Raw genomic sequence first — 18,090 nt, 5'->3', positions numbered from 1 at the left:
TACGCACATCTGCATGAGTCTCCAATATGATTTGTGTTGAAATATAGCTTACTATCTTGACAAATAGCTATACAAGCCGGTGCTATTTTTGTGAATCGAGCATTTGAAGCCCTGCTCAACAAATGGATGAGCGGTCTAGGCCTTAGTGGGGCAAAGAAGAAGTAGACGAATATACCGAGGCAGGGGTTCAAGACTTTGAATCCGTTAAGCGAAAATATGATCACAACGATTCAGATTCTGCCCCCAAAATACGTATCAAAGTGGCGGGCAGGGGAATTTCCCGTGGCAAAAATACGGACTCACATAAAATCCACCGTGGTTATGTAGAAGTGTCTAGGTAGGTATTCAGTGAAAAGCTTTCGACAGATGTACTAAGCAAGTGTAAACACAAGTTATGATGTCAAAGAATGCTTCGATGAATGCGTCAAGCCTATCATTTCGAATGTGAATGACCTTCTAGGAGATTTAAGTGTTAGTGTAAGAATAAGATACTGTCTATATAAATGAAGCTAATTCACATCACACAGCACCTTTTACTGGTAGGAGGCTTTGGGGACAACCCATATCTTCGAAGCGCCTTGAAAAAGAAGCATGAAGGAAACATACAAATTACTTGCAAATGAGTCCACGTGAGTTATCCTATTTTAGGTAAATAAAAGAACCGAATTATAAGATACGGTCCCAAGTTCCAAAGCCGTTGCCGATGGCGCTGTATTCTGGGGGATTGCCCGCAATGTGTTTGCACGCGCTCCGTATTACTCTTATGGGATAATTTGTTCTCGGCCATGTTTACCTTGGATAGAGGAACTTGACGGGAGGGACATTTCTTTGGGGCGCTGGGGGAGTTCCATTCGTGTATGGGGGTTAGATAATAACGGTCTGTATATGAATGTAATTGCACCAACACAGAAGCAGACTAACTAAACCAATGAAAGGCGACTTGATGGTGTTCCACAAAGTGGGCGTAATTAAAGCCGAGATATGGAACTTGGAAGGGGCTCTAAAATACGAGGAGGGCTTGTTACCAGGCTTGGGGTACTGGGAAATGGGAATTGATGTATGTTTACAATTTGGAGGCACAGAACTTCATGGGTGGATTGAATGGAAGCAAAATGTGAGTTATGTATTTGTAGGTACAAGCAAGTGCTGATATTATATTACTCCAGGGCATTACGCGTACCACCGAAGCCACATTAGTTCCTTGGGACCCAATTGTCTGAGCAAGGCGCTTACTTGGTGTTTAACCATTTTGAAGGACACGCCTCCAGGAATGATCGAAAATCGCCTTGTGTGTTGTATTTTAGTCCTACGATTGTTTGATACAAATGTCTACCATATACGCTGTTTTGATCAACCACTCGTGAATACATGCGTGGGAAAATGGTTCTGCGAAGTGAATTAGAAGATTGGATCAACATAATGCTCACTGTACTAGCACGGTGCCCCTTCTAATGAGTTTACTAGCTACTACTCGAAAGCCAGTATTGAGATAGCTTCAGGTTATATACTATCCCTCATATGCATGTACCTTATCAGTGCTACCTGTCACTACTGTCTTCTGTTACGCTTGACCAGTCGAGATCAGTCATGGCGATACCGGGCCTGGGGGATAACGTAAGGGGGAACTTTTGAGAGGGGAGGATCGAATGAGCAACAAAACATGGTAAAGGTAATGTAGCACTTTACCCAAGAACTAATCACAAGGATCATAGCATCAAGATAACCTCTATCTCTGCGAACACCTATTCTTACCAGATGAGCTTTCCGTAGTCCCCGCGAGCTATTGGAGCTCCAGAGAGTTTGCCAATATACAACAAGGTCGAGTTTTTGTCAGCAAGGCGTTAAATAACCACTTGCGTGAGCTGACGAAAGAGTGCGGATTAAGTGGTCCAAAACCGAGCGAATTTATTAAAGATGGGGCTAAATACTTCGAAAGCATCCAGGTGGTCCTCACAATGATTACATGTAAAGTCAATTTGTATTTGAAACTTTTAGATGTTGTCCTATTGAGACTTGGCCCAGAATAAATGTAGTTATCTCTTAAGGCTAGCAACAGTATCTAGCTATCCTGATTAATCGATTATTGAAGCTTACATTGTCTCGTGGATCAGTTAACTCAAGCTTTAATACATACTACTTCTCCAAGTACATATGCATAGATTTAAGGACCCAGGAATCTCACAAAAGGCTTGAATACGACCTGGTATGCCGTATTATGCTCGCATTGTTTTTATCTGCGATTAACAGAGCGTCAGTGACAATCAATGAGATAGGTTAACATTAACAGGGAGGGGAAATAATAAATCAGAGAACCCGGCGTCGACGTAGGTTGCAAAAAGCAAACTTCAGACGGCACTTCCTAATTGCATGAGGTTTGTGTTCGTCATACGAGAAAAGTGGAGACGGAAGCCTAACATTTATAGAATGGAAAATCTCAGCTTACCTGGCCAGCGGTATTGGAGGATGTGGTTAGTGTCGAAAGCAAATTTTGAGTCCGTACGGAACTGATCGGATTATCAGGGCCCTGTGAGTGACGTAATGCGAGGTGAATCCGAATGGTCATCATCGCATTTGACTGACCACGACTGGTCCAATTCGGATTCGGATAAATAGACAAACATTGCCTCGACCATATTTTCTCTAGCAGCATAATAATATAAGATGCGGGTTTCCCTCACTCGTCTTGCTCAATCAGTGGGCACCAAGCCTCTCAATTTAAGAGAAGCAAGCGCAACGCTCCTACCACCTACACCGTACGGCTCATGTTCTCTGGGTTCTTTGCTAGCTTAACCATCTCCTAGATAGGTTATATCGCCGATTGCTACGGGTGCATCGCAATCTACCCACTGAGATGAGAATTCTGGGAGACGATTATGTAAAGGCTGGTAGGTATCTTTTCTGCTACCCAAAGGGAGGGAACTTGATATTTGGGCCCCTAGAATTTAAACGACACCAAAAAATAGATAACCCAGTACACATTATTGGGTTCTTGTCCCAATGGAAGATGTATCTCGATCAAATGGAACAACAGGCCAATTCGGCTGGAGGATTTGAGCGATTCACTGGAAGGCGAATGGATCCTACTGTTTTCGAAAAGGTGCGATATGAGGTACAAGATACGCCTAAAGCTGATGTCTTTCCTAGATGTCAAGCGAACAAATCGGCCAATTGTACGAGTTGATGCATGCTACAAAGGATATTTGGAAGCCTGTTGAAACTTTGGAGGCAGAGGCGGATGCTGAGAGGGGTCAAAAGTCGTAACTATTGCCAAATTTTATGGCTAGTACTAATGTATATTCTCAGCGCATGGAATACTCTGAGTACAATAGATTGTTACATGACCATACACACAAGATTAATCCTATGTATTTCGACACATGCCACCAGGACGCAGGCCGAAATGCTAAGCCTGTAGCAAGGGTATCTATCCCACATGAGGGATACAAGCCAAGGTCGTGTTTAATCGTTATGTCGCAGGTCGATCGGTGCATATATGTAATTAAATAGACGCAAATTGCGTTGTATTACATCGGAGGCAAGGTGTTATATACAAAGTTCACTCAAACAAATCGTTTTGCTCTCGTTCAGTGGACATGACCGCAACCGTTTTGCTGGAATAACTAAGCGCATCTCCACCGCGGTATGCAACAAGGTCGGTATCTAGATCCGGCAATCTATAAAGCCTGGGAATACAAAGTAAGTACCAGGATGCAATGTAATCGAGCAGCAGAGTTACAACTTTTTCAAATTTGTGGTAGAGAGAGCCAAAGCTCCAGAGATGCTTAGGGTACCGTTGGAATCTGCGATGGCCTAAAAAGAGTGTAAGAGCTCTATGATTTGGGGCTGTTGAAACGAACTTACCCATCCGAGAAAACCTTGTTTGGGGTACGTCCCACGCTTGCGTGACTATGATAGATGGGCTACCTAATCCAACTGTCACACCTGCTTCTTGAAGGATTTGGAGTGGTGTGCCGTGAAAGGGGAGGCCCGGGGATACTTCAACGACACAAGAATCAACTTCTGAACACTGGAGAAGCTAGAAAACATACTATCGACTTGGTCCCAGATATAAGGTATAGATCTCAACGGTGCCAGAATAATGCCCACATTCGCTTCAGCTATTTTGTCCGCGATGATATGAGCTTCGGTTGCCCAGAGAACACCAAGTGTATTACGGATCCAGATGTATCCTCGATCTCCCTCTTGAGGTCGAGAAGAGTGGTCATAATATCCGCATTTTCGACCAAAATTACAAGCGGTAGCTCTCCCTGCGATTCGGATAAGCATTTAATAGCGCTCACTTCGGAGAGCCTACCTTGACAACCCTTGCATATACACTCCCTTCCTCCGCATCAAGTAGCAGCCTCCTTAGGGTGGCTATTTTTGTGCTAATTCCGTATCCTGAGTCCTGACCGCGAACGAGCCGAACAGAACATGCAAAGCAACTTCACGACGCGATATTGCTCCTGGCTGCAGCTTATGTTTGGCTCCGGAGCGGAAGGCAACGCTCACGCCTTGAATAAGCCCAGGCGAAAAGGGCGCCTCAATGATAGTTGTCACGCCACCCCGGTGCGATAATCTGTTAAAAACTCAGCTAAAACGCCACTGGTTACTCAAAGATAGAGCTCACAATGCATTCGGCCTGCAAACGATAGTCCATCGACTCCTCTGACCAAGAATTTATCGCTGCCAACAATGGTAGGAACATCCCTTTCCAGGGGGTCAGGTACATTCCCATCGTTTGTCGAGGGTTCTTGGTCTATTTCGACCAAACCGATGGATGCACCCGAGGATATCAGGCCTGGAATGATTGATCCGCCTTGCAAATCAACGACTTTTGCCTTGTGAGTAGCATAGTTAGTACAAGCGCCGACGCATACAACACGCCCACGAGAAGCGATAATGATGTCGCCTCGACGAAGTACTTGGGGCTTGTCTCGCATAAATGAGCCAACATTCTTGAAAATGATCGTGTCGGGATTTTGTGAGCCGAGAAGTTCTGGCAGTCCTTCTGACTCTTGGTTTCTTTAGCTTCCTTCTCCCACGATGGAGTGTGTGGAGATGTTTGAGCCCAGTCGGGTTTGGACAAAACAAAGGTTCATCAAGTTGTGGAGACCCGTCAATGTAAACCTGCTGGGGTGTTGCGCCAAGAGAAAGAGGATGTGAGTCCCATATAACGATATCTTCAACCAAATAAGGTCAGCGTGACCCCTGTGGGATACCTAGTGCTACTTACCAGCATCGTATCCTTGTTTGATGTATCCGAGGCGATGAGAATATCCTGCAATCTGGGCGGGAGTAGATGTCAGGGAGGCGATTGCTTCGTCTTCCGGGAGTCCGTAGTAGTGAGCCTGAGCAGCTTCGTAAAAGAGATACCGGGCATTGATAGCTGGAGGTCCATCGGACTACAAACATAACTCAATTAACTTCACCCAGCACAGCAGAGTTGAATTATGAAAAACACTCACCTTCATGGCCACACGCAAACCATTTTCATTAAGAATTTTGGGAGCATAAGGTGACCCGCGGTAGGCCTCTCGTTTATACCGAGCAAAACTCGAGAAAATAGCAAGTGCGGGTGGTTTTCCGTATGCTTGTTTGATCAAGTCTGGAACAAGATATGCTTCGTGTGCGTGATGAAATGCAGCGATGGGAAGTTTAAATTCGTTGGATAACTAGAGTAAAAGCCATGAGTTCCATCGAGTATTTTAGAAGTTCTGTATGGCTTACCCGCACAATCCCGTCCAAATCGACTGGTCAAGGCCGATTAGACTGGAGCCATCTAAGTAGAAAACTAAACCTACCAGCCTCATAACAATGAACGTGGACCTTCGCACGTCCCCTCAAAGCATCCACCAAAGACTCGTATTCTAGATCCTCAGGGAAATCCTCTCCACGTATGTCACCCACCTCCCAGTCTGGGCACTAGCACAGTATCTGTTCTGTTTATTTAGAACCTCGCGCGCACGGTTGTAGACTTGTCGAAAATTCCAGATGCTGTCCATTCGTGTCTGGAAGTATACTCCTGAGGGATTCTCTCCACACTGTGGTATAGTTATATCGCCGAGGTTAAAGGGACAGACTGAGATATAGTACTCACCGCATGCTTAATATGTCTCCACCTTGGTGCATTATCCTCCTCGCTCCGGTTATGGGGGGCGAATAACCCTCTTGGGGGCTCAAGTACCATTGTTGTCAGCACTTCCTGGAAGAACCAACGAAGTCGCGACGCCCCCAGCACGAAACAATTTGAACGCCTCGTCGTGGGTGTTAACACCATCGATAGAGCGAAGGAAAGGTTGGACCGGAGCTTTTAACGAATTATCGTCGCCTGTGCCCTTGAAGGATGGTATAGACGAGTCTCCCACATGAGAGTGGAGATCGAATATAGCTGCCAGATTAATGAGTGGTCTGCCAACGACGCGCCAGCCGCTACTGGTACATACCCGGAGTGATCCACGCCCCCTGAACATTCTTTAACTCGATTCCCTCATTCTTAAAACCTCGTTTAATGAGATCGATTGTACTCATTTCACCTTCGAAGATTGCCTGAATAAGCCCATTGGCCAGTAATAAATCTCCCTTGGTCACTTGAACGCGTCCGTCAGCCCCTTTCAAACCGGTCCAAATTGTCGCATTTTGAAGTAGCACGGGGCGGGCACCGTTAGATTCGGGGTCAAATCGATCCGAAACGAGGCGTTCTTCAAAGCCAGAGTGGTTGGGTCGAACTTAACCAGCGCAGTTGTCTAAGATGGCCTGTGCGTTATGAGGAATTATATGGGCGTGACCAGTTACGGACAGACGAGACGATGCAAGCGGGTAGGTAGGATTAAGTTCCAACACAAGCAGCGTCACGGCGCCGAAAGCCGCGAGTTTAAGAGAATGTGAACTCCAGGCGGGTAGCGAGTAGCGCCTTCATGTGGCCTACCGGCAAACCCGTTCACTCTCTGAGACGAGGGGTGGTCTGAGAGCGAGATGGCCGGTCTAAAAGAGCCCTGAAATTCGGGTGATTGCTGCGCTATTCATGGGTGTGGCCTGGCGCCATATGGCGTTAGGAACTTCTTAATTCTGGTTGCATGACGTAATTTTGATCCACAACCGGCATCTAAATTTACCTGGGTCAATGACTACACAAAAATTTACAGTGTACCAGATGTACAAAAGGCTTGGATTATACTCATGAATAATCACGGTATACAAGCAAACATGCTGAGATGTAGCCATCGCTTTCGGATGCAACACTATTACAGCCATTCACATTCAGATCGGCTGGCTAGAATACACTTTAATACAGGCTGAATAAACACCAATAAATCTCCAATACATCATTATTGAAAGGACATACTAATTTTGCGAGAAAACGTCGCTGTCTATAATATCTAGGCTGTATCCATAATCAATAACTCGGCTGACCCAATTAAAGTCGCCAAAAAGAGGGCAAGGTGTGCTCCCCGGAAAATATTCGACAATGCATTGATTTGAAGGTATCACGGAAAGCTTGGCCCTGATCTCCCGAGCATGTTTGCTTGTCTTCATCCCTTCATCTGTGCGATACGTGAGCCCGCCCTTCCATATTGTAAGGCTTTGAACCGAGTACTGCTGGATAGTCGCGAGAATATCGTCGAATTTCAGCTCTTCAAAATCGAGCAGGTATAAATGATCGATGTGAGTTGTTGATGTCGAGCGTTGGCTATCGCCAGAGGCCGCATCAACAGGAGGCAATATTAGGTGTAATTCGGGGTCTCCAAAATCAAACGCGCTGAGAATCAGAATCTTGAGCGCAGGACATTGACGAATTATCTCGCACAGTATGTTATCAACCCATGTTTCGATATGTAGTTGGGTAATACTTGACCGAGCACAAAATCGTGGAAATTCCTCCAAAGTACTACCGAACGTTAATTTGAACGGTTTTTGTCCTGGGGCTATCCATCGCACAAAATTACTGGGGTCTTGTAGCTTATTGTTAGGGTCATCGGCCAAAGCTGTATCACAGTTAACTGTTCCAGTTCGTTGAGAAATATCGGAGTAATCGACGCGCCGTAGGGAGATGGGTGAGTGATATCTGCATTAATGTGAGGATCCGTAATTCTGGGCTGGATTTTAGCATGTTAACTAGCTGCGCCTCGGTAATTTAGGCATTCCCAAATCGAGGTAGAGCTCCACAAGCCCATGGTACGCCTTGCTTGTCCAATGTGGGCATAGTCCATTTATTCTAATACTAGAAGTACCGAGCCAGATGGATTCGAAATGACGACTGGGTAAGCAAAGCAAAGCGCCCTTGATAGTGCGCGGTGCGTTGGCAGGTTCAATAAACGATCCTCCGGCGGGCGGGAGTCTAGTGGTGGCCGAAACTCGCGTGGTATATTGAGTGTCCCTGGCTCGCAACGGGCTAAGAAATATTCAAGCATAGAGAAGTGGCAATCACGGAGTCCATCCAGAAGACATAGATCAATTTCTAAGGATTTGATTCTCGTCAATTCGGTAAGAAACTTGAACTCCTGCAAGTCTTCCCAATCTCCCCAAGCTTCGTATAGGACGGGGTCGGTGACTGTTTGCCGAAGGGAGTGTCTCTCTTGTTCTCGGATCGATTTCGCGTTGGCTATGTGATGGATACAGGATATAGGCCCACCCGCCGTGCGTAGGCGTTTGCACGCTTAAAGAGGTTAGGGTTCAGAGAGTGATCCAATGCTATATCGATGTGGGACCACAGCACGGGTGAATTCATAGCAATGCGACGCCAGGAAGAACAGATATGAGATAAGCAGTCAGGATATTGGGGATATTTTATTGTTAGTTCATACGATGTGCTGGAGCGATTGGCCAGACAGGGTTGACCGGCGACAACTAGCTGGAATATGAGTAATAATTTCGGGAGGAAGATCCTTGATGGCTGTGACCCCCCGGTTGACCGTATATTTCATAGCCGTGCCAACAGCCTCTTGAGCTCTTTCTATTTTTTCCCGATGAGTCACCGTGCGGTACCACTCGCTTTCAACAGAGCGGCGAAAGTTCTGAGCCTTGTTGCCTCTATCCAAGGGCAGATGAACTGAGATACATGCATCGAGGTATTCATCCAGGGCTGAGCCAAGTCGAGAACTGGCCTGTTCGAGTCTTTTCGTCATAAGAAGGATATACGACAAATTATGACGGATGATAAGTAAAGTGACGTTGGGTTACGGCGTAGGTATTGTGGTTTCGTGTGCGCTTACAAACTCACGTGATTCTCGGGTTCTGTCTCTGCTTAATTAGGTTTTAATTAATGACACCAGCGTAAGAATGCTTAGATATACTTGATCGAGTCCAGATCTACAACGTCCACTTCCGGAATGATAGGAGGTAGCCGCGCGCCATACGCCCCAAACAGATATTGTCACAGGCTGCATGCTTTAGTTACGAAGTATCACCTTAACTATCATATCTACATGGATTGATACACGCTAAAGCACTCGTATGTTCAATAAAATTGGAATAAAAAAGGACAGAAGCAAGAAAACCAACTATAGAAATTGATACAACGATTCCGAAAAGAACGAAAGATGGTACCGTCCATAATCAAGTCCTTTAAAAAATAATCATCGGGTAATATGTCCGTGTCCATGATCTAAAGAGATATGAGGAGCTCCTGTACCTTGTACAACCCAAGGAGCGAGTACAGTCATATGTCTTGTCTTATTCATTAAACCGCCAGGTCCCGATACTGGTCATACCAGGACTGACCAGGCATAGAATGAGTTGGAATAGCAAGCACGGTCCCGGTGATAACGGCTGCGAATACAAGTGCAAACGCAGCACTCCGCATTACGATTTCCCACTGAGCACGGGTGACAACTGGACTCCATATGCGAGTAAGGGGAGCAATGAACGGAGTCGAATTCTTTGATCCATGTCTATGAGAAAAACGAGCGATCACACGGCGAAAGCGGGACCCTGGGAGTTCAGCTGGTATCTTTAACGAAGTATCTTTAACGAAGTCGAACGTTGTGGGGGCATAACCCGACGTCGGCCAGGCAGATCATCAAAATCGAAGGAATGCGAGGACTTTATTGTAGCCTGGACACCATCTTGCCATGAACCCCCTTTTATATCCTGTGGCTGACTAGGTTTCCATACGTGCGGATCCCATGGAGTGATGAATGGTGCTGTATCAAACGGGCTTGATAGGGCGGGAGAATAAGGTGGTATTGTTGGAATGCTTGATACTGAAGCACCTGAGGTCGAGAAATTACGAGCACGATGTACACGCGGCGGAGAGGTCAAGTCTGTGGGAACATCGATGGGAGATTCTGGGAATGGTGACGATATATGGATATCGGTAGGCGTCAGAGGGGACGGCATATTATTGGACATGGAAAGCCCAAGGATCGGGCGTGACTTTTCTCCTATTCCAAAAAGTTCATTTCCCGATGTTGAGCTGGTGTATGCGTGGCCCAGCGCGAATCCCGATATAGAGGGCGGTATATGCTGAGGAGGATTGTTGTCAATAGGGCGAGGCGAGGAGATCGGAGGCTGAGCCAGCTCAAACGGGTACAACTGTCGAGCGTCTCCAAGGAGGTAGATAATGAAGCAAATCCCGTGTATAGAGCTCAAGAAGATGGTTGCACCTATCCATAGAATTGGAAGTGCTGCAAGACGCAAGGCCCGAGATCTATGTCCTAAGATAGAGACTAGGATAGGGACCAAAGAAACCAATGCAGTTCCGACACCACCAATGAGGGCGCACCACACTCGTTGTTTTCCAGCGTTGTGTGTACGGGCAGCAACAAACCGGAGAAGCGACTCCTGTAACATGTGCTCCACATCGCATTGAATCTTCCCAAACACCGAGGGATGAGGATGAGGTTGTCCCTCCGCGGCAACTAGAAAGTTAGAGATCAAGATAGAGGCCAAATTGAGCTCGTGTGGTGATGAATGGGAGAAGAATGTCGACTTGGCTCGAGTGAAGGACAGTGCCAGCGATCGGGATTTCATAGTTGCAGTTGCAAACCATGCACGATGTCGTTTTGTATATCTGTAGTTTGGTGCAATCGAATGATATGCCTTAGTAATGAGTCTCAATTCAGCCTATTGAGACATACTCTCTTAACCATAATATGAAATATCTAATTCAACGGTCAATCAGGAGTCTTCAATGGTTGACAAGTACACTTACAAATTTTCAGCAGAACGTTCTTCAAATAGCAAATATTCCTCAAAGTCCTTGAGGCTTAGAGGAGGAAGGTGTTTCCCATCCAGAATATCTTCCAATGCTACTCGAATATAGGTACGACTTTTGCGGGAACAGGTTTGATTAGTAGCGCAAAGTCCGATAGTCGCTGGTGCACTCACTTCGGCACGAGCGACGATCACGTCGGCCTTCAGCAGCAGGAGGTGAAAACAAGCGCTTTGGAAGAGCGCGAAGGGACGAGATCCAGGAGTACTCGTATGCAGGAGGTCTATGAGCCTTTTTAGACCTAAATTTGAATGGTTCCATAGCTGCCTAGTACCGGTCTAGTCGAAAGCAAGAAGACAAAGTTGAAAGATCAAATGAGTGTATCAAGACCCAGTCTTGAGTTATGAGTGTTCTTTTAGTGGCATAGGGAGCGACGACTAGCGTCCGGCTCTCGGTCGATGAGGGAAAGAGGGAAGGATAGACGTGTTCATCTATGTCCTGCGAGTCAAATGAAAGGCCGCTGCGCCCCACTTGCAACACGCGAGCCCCAGCGCCACGGGGATGGATCGGCATAGTCTAAACCGAGCTAGCGACAGAGGCACTCGCCTTGGATACTCGGCCGCAATGGGTACCTTCCTGGTGATAGCATGACACAACCGGGCGGAATTGGCCTATTTAGTAAAATACAAATAATATACATACAAGAATCAGATCATCAAGTGGAACCACCGGTGAAAATAACATAATCGAATCTATCGCATCCCCATCACCCCCTGGTACATCGCCAAGGCCTGAACGATCATCTCCGGATTCAGCCGGATAGCCTCGGCGAGCTGAGAGAGAACGCCATCGTATCCACTGACTTGATGACGATGTATGGTACCCAGAGCATTTTCAATGCGCAAAGACAGAGAATCAAGAATAGTCAACAAGTCCTCATCAGAAGCTTCTTTACGGATATCCGGCATCAGCAACGCTGGGTTCGCATGCATCACATTTGGTGCTGAGGAGTTGGTTCGTAGAGCAATATCACGCAGTACTCGACCACTTGACAATGCTTCGAGACGGGCACACAGCATCCCTAGCTGTCGGATCTGTCCACGCTGAACTGTACTCGAGACGCAGCGGCTGGGGTGTTATTTGGTTGGGAGAGTTTCAGTCTTCCTTCTAGATCTCGAGGTAGGACAGATGAAAGAATCTCGGGAACTTCCAACCCCTTGAGTCTTCGCTCTCCTACCTCGTGATAACTGGATCGAGGAGTTCAACTGTTTGACAGCCCACATGAATTCAGATTTTCGTCGTCGCCGTCTCCTTGTACGTCGGTGTTCTGTAGCCACGGGGTGATCTCCTTCAATGCATCTGCGCTGACCATGATCTCGCCGCCCATTGGCGGTGGCACTGACTCTGGCGGAACGATTAACCATAGGACCAAAGTAGTCCATGCGCCCGGTAATAGGACTCCTCGCAGACGGGTGCACCCCAGTGAATACCCATACGAACCGAGAGTCCACGAGCGAGGAGATCCCCTTCAGGAGATCTAATCTCCTTGCCATCCTCAGACTCAAGGATTTCGATGGGCCAGTCGGCATTACAGAGCCCGATTTGAACCTTGAAACACCAGAGCATCGCTGCCGGTGCGCTCTGGAATGAAACCATAAACGCATCACCTTCAGTTTGCACTCGTATCCTCCGCAGTTGCGTAATTCGCGTCGTAGCAAGCTGTTGTGAGTCCGCATAGCGGCACTCATACCGGGTTCTTCTCCCACAGGCTGGTGGAATTGCGAATATCAGTGAACACGAGGGCGATACTGCCGATCGGGGGAGCGACTTCCGGGCCGAGCCTATTGAGGGTACGATCCGAAACCAGATCATTGCGGCGTGGCTGAGCCACCCGGCGGAGCGCGAGCATAGCTTGAGTCTCAGCTGCGGGATCGATGGTCTTGGATACAATTTGTCCGATACGGAGATCACCATGACCATCGTGTTTCCTTCTGCCCCATAGCCTATTGCATGATCACGGAGCGTCTGTGCGGATATCAACGGCTCCTCGCGACGAGCTCGGGATGCACGAACATATCGACTGCTGTTTGAGCGTCCATATAATCCCAGAGTCCACGATTACCTATAATAACGAATTCATCCTGGTCGGTGAGCTGCCATGTTTGACATCCGGGCGGGCATTGATGGTGGGTAAGAGGTGATATACACCAAACGCGCGCGACTCATCGCAGTCAATTTCGTCGTTGACTAGACCTTTAGGAGAAACCCAGCCCTCGGCCGCTCGAATGCGCGTCGTCTCGGTACGGTCGAACGGGTCGTGCTTGTAGGATAGATCATAGGGAGTACCGTTACGCGATATTACCGCCAACGACGATCCGACGTTTGCGACAAACATTGTTTTATCCACGACGTACACCACACAGGCGGAGGCGCTCGCCTTGAGACTTGCTGGATCGAGGACCTTGGCCCCGGCGATAGTTGACGCTTGGCTATCTTTCGGGCTGGGGCCGCAGATGGCAAGAGGTGATCATAAAGAGTTTTGTTGAGCGATAGGAAAGTGCGGCGAAGGGCATCGGGGACTTCCTCTCCTCGGTCTTGTTTGAGACTCTTGAGAGTGGCTATCAACGTCTGACTGAAATTCTCGTGCAAGTACTTTGCAAGTCGGTTACTGTTTGGCACAGGGGCTGCCCTCCCGAACATTCCGAACAAACACTCGTCGTCCCGCCCTCTGAAACTGGGCACCGCAAGATCGAACATATTCAAGTGCTCGAGTTTTCCAAGCGTGTCTGCAATACCGTACGCCATCCCGTTGACCTCGGATAAGGAGGTACGCACGCGACGATCATCGGATTCGTCGGGGACGGATGGTACCATCACGGTGGCGTCAATGAGGCCAAGAACGCGGATATCGCGGAGGACCGAAAAGTCGTTCTCTTGTTTGTCCGACTTGTCCCCTGGTCGCACAGATGTCTTTTCTTGGTCCAAAGGCTTGACAACAAGGCGCTTGTTACCCGAAAGGTTAAGGTACCGTAGTTCGCGGTTAAAGGTCCTGATAAGCTCCTAGGTTTAGTGTATGATGAGTCAAAGAGCACGAGATACGACTCACCAATTCCAGTCAAACGGAAAGTTGGCCATATTATACTTGAGCACGTTACTACCGACGTCGAGCGACGTAAGCTTGGCAATTCTTCTCAGCTCGGCCGGCAGCGTCTGCAACCGATTCACGTTCAGGAATAAAACGTTCAGCTTCACGAGTCGTTCCAAATCATCAGCCGGGAAACTCGTCAGCCTGTTTCCGCTAAGATACAACTCCTCCAGTTGAGCAAACGTCTGCAGCTTTAACGAGGGCATTTCGGATATCTGATTGAACGACAGGTTCAAGACCCGTAGATCGCGCAAGACCGCCAAGGGATGGAACACATCGTCCAGGAGCTGGTTGTCGGCGAGCAGCAGTCGCTGTAGAGAAAGCGCCAGTGGTAGGGGTCGCGCAACCGCCGACGCTCGGCCGATATCGATTTGGTTCTGAACGAGCGTTGGGGTGCTGACGCCGTCCGATAAGCCTGCTCCGCTTCCCTTTCGTTCGCCGTTACTATTCGGCACGGGAGGATCAGGCCAAACTTGTAACAGGTTCGAGCTGCAATTGATTCTTCGAGTAGTTCGCAGTACCAGATCCCAACGGGCATTTCCTTGATATTATTATTCCGTACAATCAACTTCTTCAGCTTTTGAAGCGCTCCAATCGAGTCGGGCAATCCACCTAGATCGTTATTGGTGCAGCTCAAGAGGTGAGATTGGTGAGAGTCCCAAGCGACTGAGGAAGCGTCTTGAACTTGTTATAGTCGAGTCGTAAATGTGTAAGTTGAACAAGTTGACCAAGCACCGCATCGTCCAAACTGGATAACTTTCCGTGGCTAAGGTCAAGCTGAGTGATAGCATACGGCCTCAAGCGGGGTTGATCGGGATTAGGTATGGGCAATGTGAACCGTGTGATCGAGTTGCAGCTGGCCTCGAGAGTGGCGAGGGAAGTCCCAATATCCAAATCTAATACTAAAAAGGAGTTGTGATCGGCCCGAAGCGTGACGAGGCTCGGGATTTTGGCAATAGCGCTAAGGTCAGCGATCGAGTTGCGTCGGCAGTCGACCCATTTGAGTTTCTTGAGCACGGAGATATTGGCTGGGAACCCCGTAATCTGGTTCCCCACAATGACCAATCGCTCCAAGGACGATAATTGGCTAATTTCGGGCGGGAGAATGCTGATCGAATTGAATGACATGTCGAGGTCGACCAGGCTACGCATAGCACACAACACGGGGGGAACAGCCTCCAGTTTATTATTCGATATGTTCAAGTATCGCATCGTATTAGGCGCGCAAAGTATTCGGGGAGGGTCGTAAGCCTGTTGTTCTGTAGCTTGATCGTGCGTAAATCGGGAATCTTGTCCAGTCCTGCATTCTCTAGATCGACTATACGATTACAGCTCAAATCGAGCCAATGCAGACTTGTCGAATGTTGTACGCTAGCGGGGATCCGTTTCAGAGCACAAGTGGATAAACGTAGCTCCCGCAATTCATCGCAGCCCTGAATGAAATCCAGAGGAAGATCGACAAGCGGGTTCTTGCTGAGATTCAGGAACGTGATCGTACTCGCGTGGCGATGGAGGAGGATGGGCACAGTCTGAAGTCCACGGCCAGTGAGGTCAACCCGCTCGAAATTATCAAACGATAGCTCCTCTTCATCGATACCTGGGCCACCCAAGTTGACAGATCGGAATATAAAGCGGAGCAGAAACCGAAGGTCCTCCCCGCCAATTATCTCCAGTTGATCCATTTCGTCATAGCCAGCTTGTTCAAGACGACGGCGCATAATAAGCGCTGGTTTCTCGATGTTGCCCAAGGCCCTTTCTGAAAGTAATTCATATTTAGCCAACGATCAGTATTAAAAAAGTCGACTCGCACCTCGATTACGTTCCCACACGTATAACCTATGTGACTCGCGTGGTATATTAAGCTTCTTGGCGAGTACATGGTTCATCTCCCTACAGTGGCCGTTATGGGGCATGAAGCGACGTGATAGGTCCCATCGGTACGATAAATTCGGAGGTTGTACTGCCGGGCACCTCAACGACAAAGTGCAACAAGAAGATGAACGTACTCACGCTACTACTTTGCACTTTAACATCATTTGTACCCTTGCTAACACCGGTCACTCCCGTTCCTGGCACAGTTGTGGCCACAGATCCGTACGTCCTCATGCTCCCAGCACTATTGAGCCTTCTATCCGACCTTGTTCCGCCCCCGTTGATTATGCCCGATGAACCAACGCTAGAAGGCATGCCTACTCCACCCCCGCTGCCAGGTGGCCTTCCGTACCCGTATCTGTTGATGCTCCCAGCGCCAAGGCTATCAGCTCGGCCAGGGGTCACACCGCCAACCGCCGGGAGGGCATCATCCGAATCAGAGCTATAGTCATCTTCTCGGGGGCCGGTGCCATCGACAGCCCACGACTCCGGCGCAGCCCAGTCGGACCGAGGAAGAGGTGGAGAGGGGATGTTTCGGACTGAGCAAGGGTGCGTTTGAGGATTGGGAGGAATAAATGAACAAAAATGCCGGGAGTGTGCGCGGAGACCAGAGGAAGGGGATTCATCGGATGAATGAAAAGAAGCCGAGTGGAACGAGGGATGGTTGATTGATTGTTATTCAATCGCTTCGATCAGTATCAATCTACCCGGTATTTCATGATGAACATACCATTTGTAGGACCAACACCAGCGGTGGGAGATCCCGGTCTATGCCCATTTACTTGTAGCGGAGGTTCCGGAAGGGGTTTCGGTACCCCACCTGTGGAAGGCGTTGAAGGGAAGAGGGCATTGGAAAACGGGTCCGTGAAAAATGCGGCCGTTGGGCTCTGTACGCCAGGCATGCCTGTTCTCCCAATAATTGTAGCACCCCCAATATGCGAGCCATCTGAACATCATCGCGCCATGGTGGCTGTTTGTATTGCTGTTGATTAGGAGTCGGTCGTGCGATGATACCTTCCATCTCGTCAAGATTGGTATCAAGGGTAAATTCGGATACTGGCTGGGGTGGTGCACGAGCACGAGATGTTTTCCGAGACTTCTTTTGGCCACCAGTCATAGTAGTAGGGGAAGGGGGGAGAACAGTCGAGGCCGAAGCAGATGAGCCAGCAAGAGTCAAATTCGACTGCGCCCAAGGAAATGCATCCATGGCTTGGAAAAAATGTCAATGAACCTAATTTGAGGTTACAGACATCCAGACGTACCGTCATCCATACCTGAAGAGCCGGGACGCACATTGGCCTTGCTTGCCTTGCGCTTCAGCCGGCTGAGAATTCCCTTGGACTTTTTATTCGCAGAAGAACTTGGACCAGGTTCGCCATAGCCCATAGGAGGAGGTGGGGCAAGTGTGGAATCGGCCGCAAGAGCCGGTCCCAGGGGGTCATTAGGCCTTGCGACCTTGAACAAGGAGATTGAGCTGATGCTCGGCTGATGTTGCATTTGTCGCGATGACCCATGAAGCGATGACATCGAGCTCAGGAAGCTGCGCTTCGTAGCCGGGGGCGAGGGCTGTAAGAAGTGTGTTAGTGTCAATGATAATATATAATATATAATACATTATTAACAACGCACTGGCTCCAGGGAAGCCGTAATGTCTGGATTGTCGTCGAGCCATGGCGCTATCACAGAGCTATCTCCAGCTGCCTCACCGGGGTCTTGTCCCCAGGTATGGGTGATTTGCGTACTAATGGCCTGTCGATGCATTTGGGCCATCGTCGTTCGTGTTACTTGACTGTCTATCGAGCTTGACCGCGTGGAGGTATTCAGGGTCCATTTAATCAATACTATCACGTGATTAACGCCGCTTCAGCCCCCATTGTCTTCCTCAAACTGATCGACGCGCTTCTTCCCACTCTGGCTACAT

At 48.3% G+C, this 18,090-nt stretch overlaps 7 protein-coding genes across 7 annotated transcripts; 2 read left to right on the top strand and 5 right to left on the bottom strand.

Annotated features, from left to right (window-relative positions):
• Positions 1-928: 928 nt before the first annotated feature.
• On the top strand, positions 929-1,220 carry RhiXN_06791 (heat shock protein 70 kDa 12A; the record flags this gene model as incomplete). The annotated part of the gene is made up of 2 exons (XM_043326607.1): positions 929-1,114; positions 1,167-1,220. The coding sequence occupies 2 exons, from the start codon at positions 929-931 to the stop codon at positions 1,218-1,220; spliced, it is 240 nt and encodes a 79-aa protein (XP_043182039.1).
• Positions 1,221-2,661: 1,441 nt separating this feature from the next.
• RhiXN_06790 (Complex 1 protein (LYR family)) lies at positions 2,662-3,261 on the top strand (the record flags this gene model as incomplete). Its single annotated transcript, XM_043326606.1, has 4 exons — positions 2,662-2,753; positions 2,806-2,885; positions 2,940-3,097; positions 3,145-3,261. 4 exons carry the CDS (start codon positions 2,662-2,664, stop codon positions 3,259-3,261), a joined length of 447 nt encoding a protein of 148 aa, XP_043182038.1.
• A 295-nt stretch (positions 3,262-3,556) lies between these two features.
• On the bottom strand, positions 3,557-9,125 carry RhiXN_06789 (amidohydrolase family protein; the record flags this gene model as incomplete). Its single annotated transcript, XM_043326605.1, has 20 exons — positions 3,557-3,810; positions 3,862-3,996; positions 4,050-4,200; positions 4,254-4,268; positions 4,316-4,388; positions 4,421-4,579; positions 4,651-4,841; positions 4,881-5,011; positions 5,046-5,183; positions 5,237-5,405; positions 5,469-5,675; positions 5,731-5,753; positions 5,805-5,918; positions 5,969-6,044; positions 6,101-6,170; positions 6,220-6,391; positions 6,447-6,728; positions 7,346-7,370; positions 7,414-8,065; positions 8,839-9,125. The coding sequence occupies 20 exons, from the start codon at positions 9,123-9,125 to the stop codon at positions 3,557-3,559; spliced, it is 3,324 nt and encodes a 1,107-aa protein (XP_043182037.1).
• An 826-nt stretch (positions 9,126-9,951) lies between these two features.
• Positions 9,952-11,473, bottom strand: RhiXN_06788 (regulator of G protein signaling domain protein; the record flags this gene model as incomplete). The annotated part of the gene is made up of 4 exons (XM_043326604.1): positions 9,952-11,011; positions 11,079-11,102; positions 11,153-11,249; positions 11,329-11,473. 4 exons carry the CDS (start codon positions 11,471-11,473, stop codon positions 9,952-9,954), a joined length of 1,326 nt encoding a protein of 441 aa, XP_043182036.1.
• Positions 11,474-11,904: 431 nt separating this feature from the next.
• RhiXN_06787 (adenylate cyclase) lies at positions 11,905-12,231 on the bottom strand (the record flags this gene model as incomplete). Its single annotated transcript, XM_043326603.1, has 1 exon — positions 11,905-12,231. One exon carries the CDS (start codon positions 12,229-12,231, stop codon positions 11,905-11,907), a length of 327 nt encoding a protein of 108 aa, XP_043182035.1.
• Positions 12,232-12,568: 337 nt separating this feature from the next.
• On the bottom strand, positions 12,569-15,425 carry RhiXN_06786 (adenylate cyclase; the record flags this gene model as incomplete). The annotated part of the gene is made up of 7 exons (XM_043326602.1): positions 12,569-12,871; positions 12,903-13,155; positions 13,226-13,274; positions 13,567-14,201; positions 14,259-14,693; positions 14,753-14,975; positions 15,026-15,425. The coding sequence occupies 7 exons, from the start codon at positions 15,423-15,425 to the stop codon at positions 12,569-12,571; spliced, it is 2,298 nt and encodes a 765-aa protein (XP_043182034.1).
• A 71-nt stretch (positions 15,426-15,496) lies between these two features.
• RhiXN_06785 (adenylate cyclase) lies at positions 15,497-17,930 on the bottom strand (the record flags this gene model as incomplete). The annotated part of the gene is made up of 7 exons (XM_043326601.1): positions 15,497-16,053; positions 16,108-16,257; positions 16,304-16,708; positions 16,900-17,115; positions 17,184-17,378; positions 17,432-17,735; positions 17,799-17,930. The coding sequence occupies 7 exons, from the start codon at positions 17,928-17,930 to the stop codon at positions 15,497-15,499; spliced, it is 1,959 nt and encodes a 652-aa protein (XP_043182033.1).
• Between the last annotated feature and the right edge of the window lie 160 nt (positions 17,931-18,090).

Source organism: Rhizoctonia solani, chromosome 7 (assembly GCF_016906535.1).
Source record: "Rhizoctonia solani chromosome 7, complete sequence".
NCBI lineage: Eukaryota > Fungi > Basidiomycota > Agaricomycetes > Cantharellales > Ceratobasidiaceae > Rhizoctonia > Rhizoctonia solani.
Note: the sequence above shows the minus strand (reverse complement) of the source record. Positions and strands in the feature narration are given on the sequence as shown.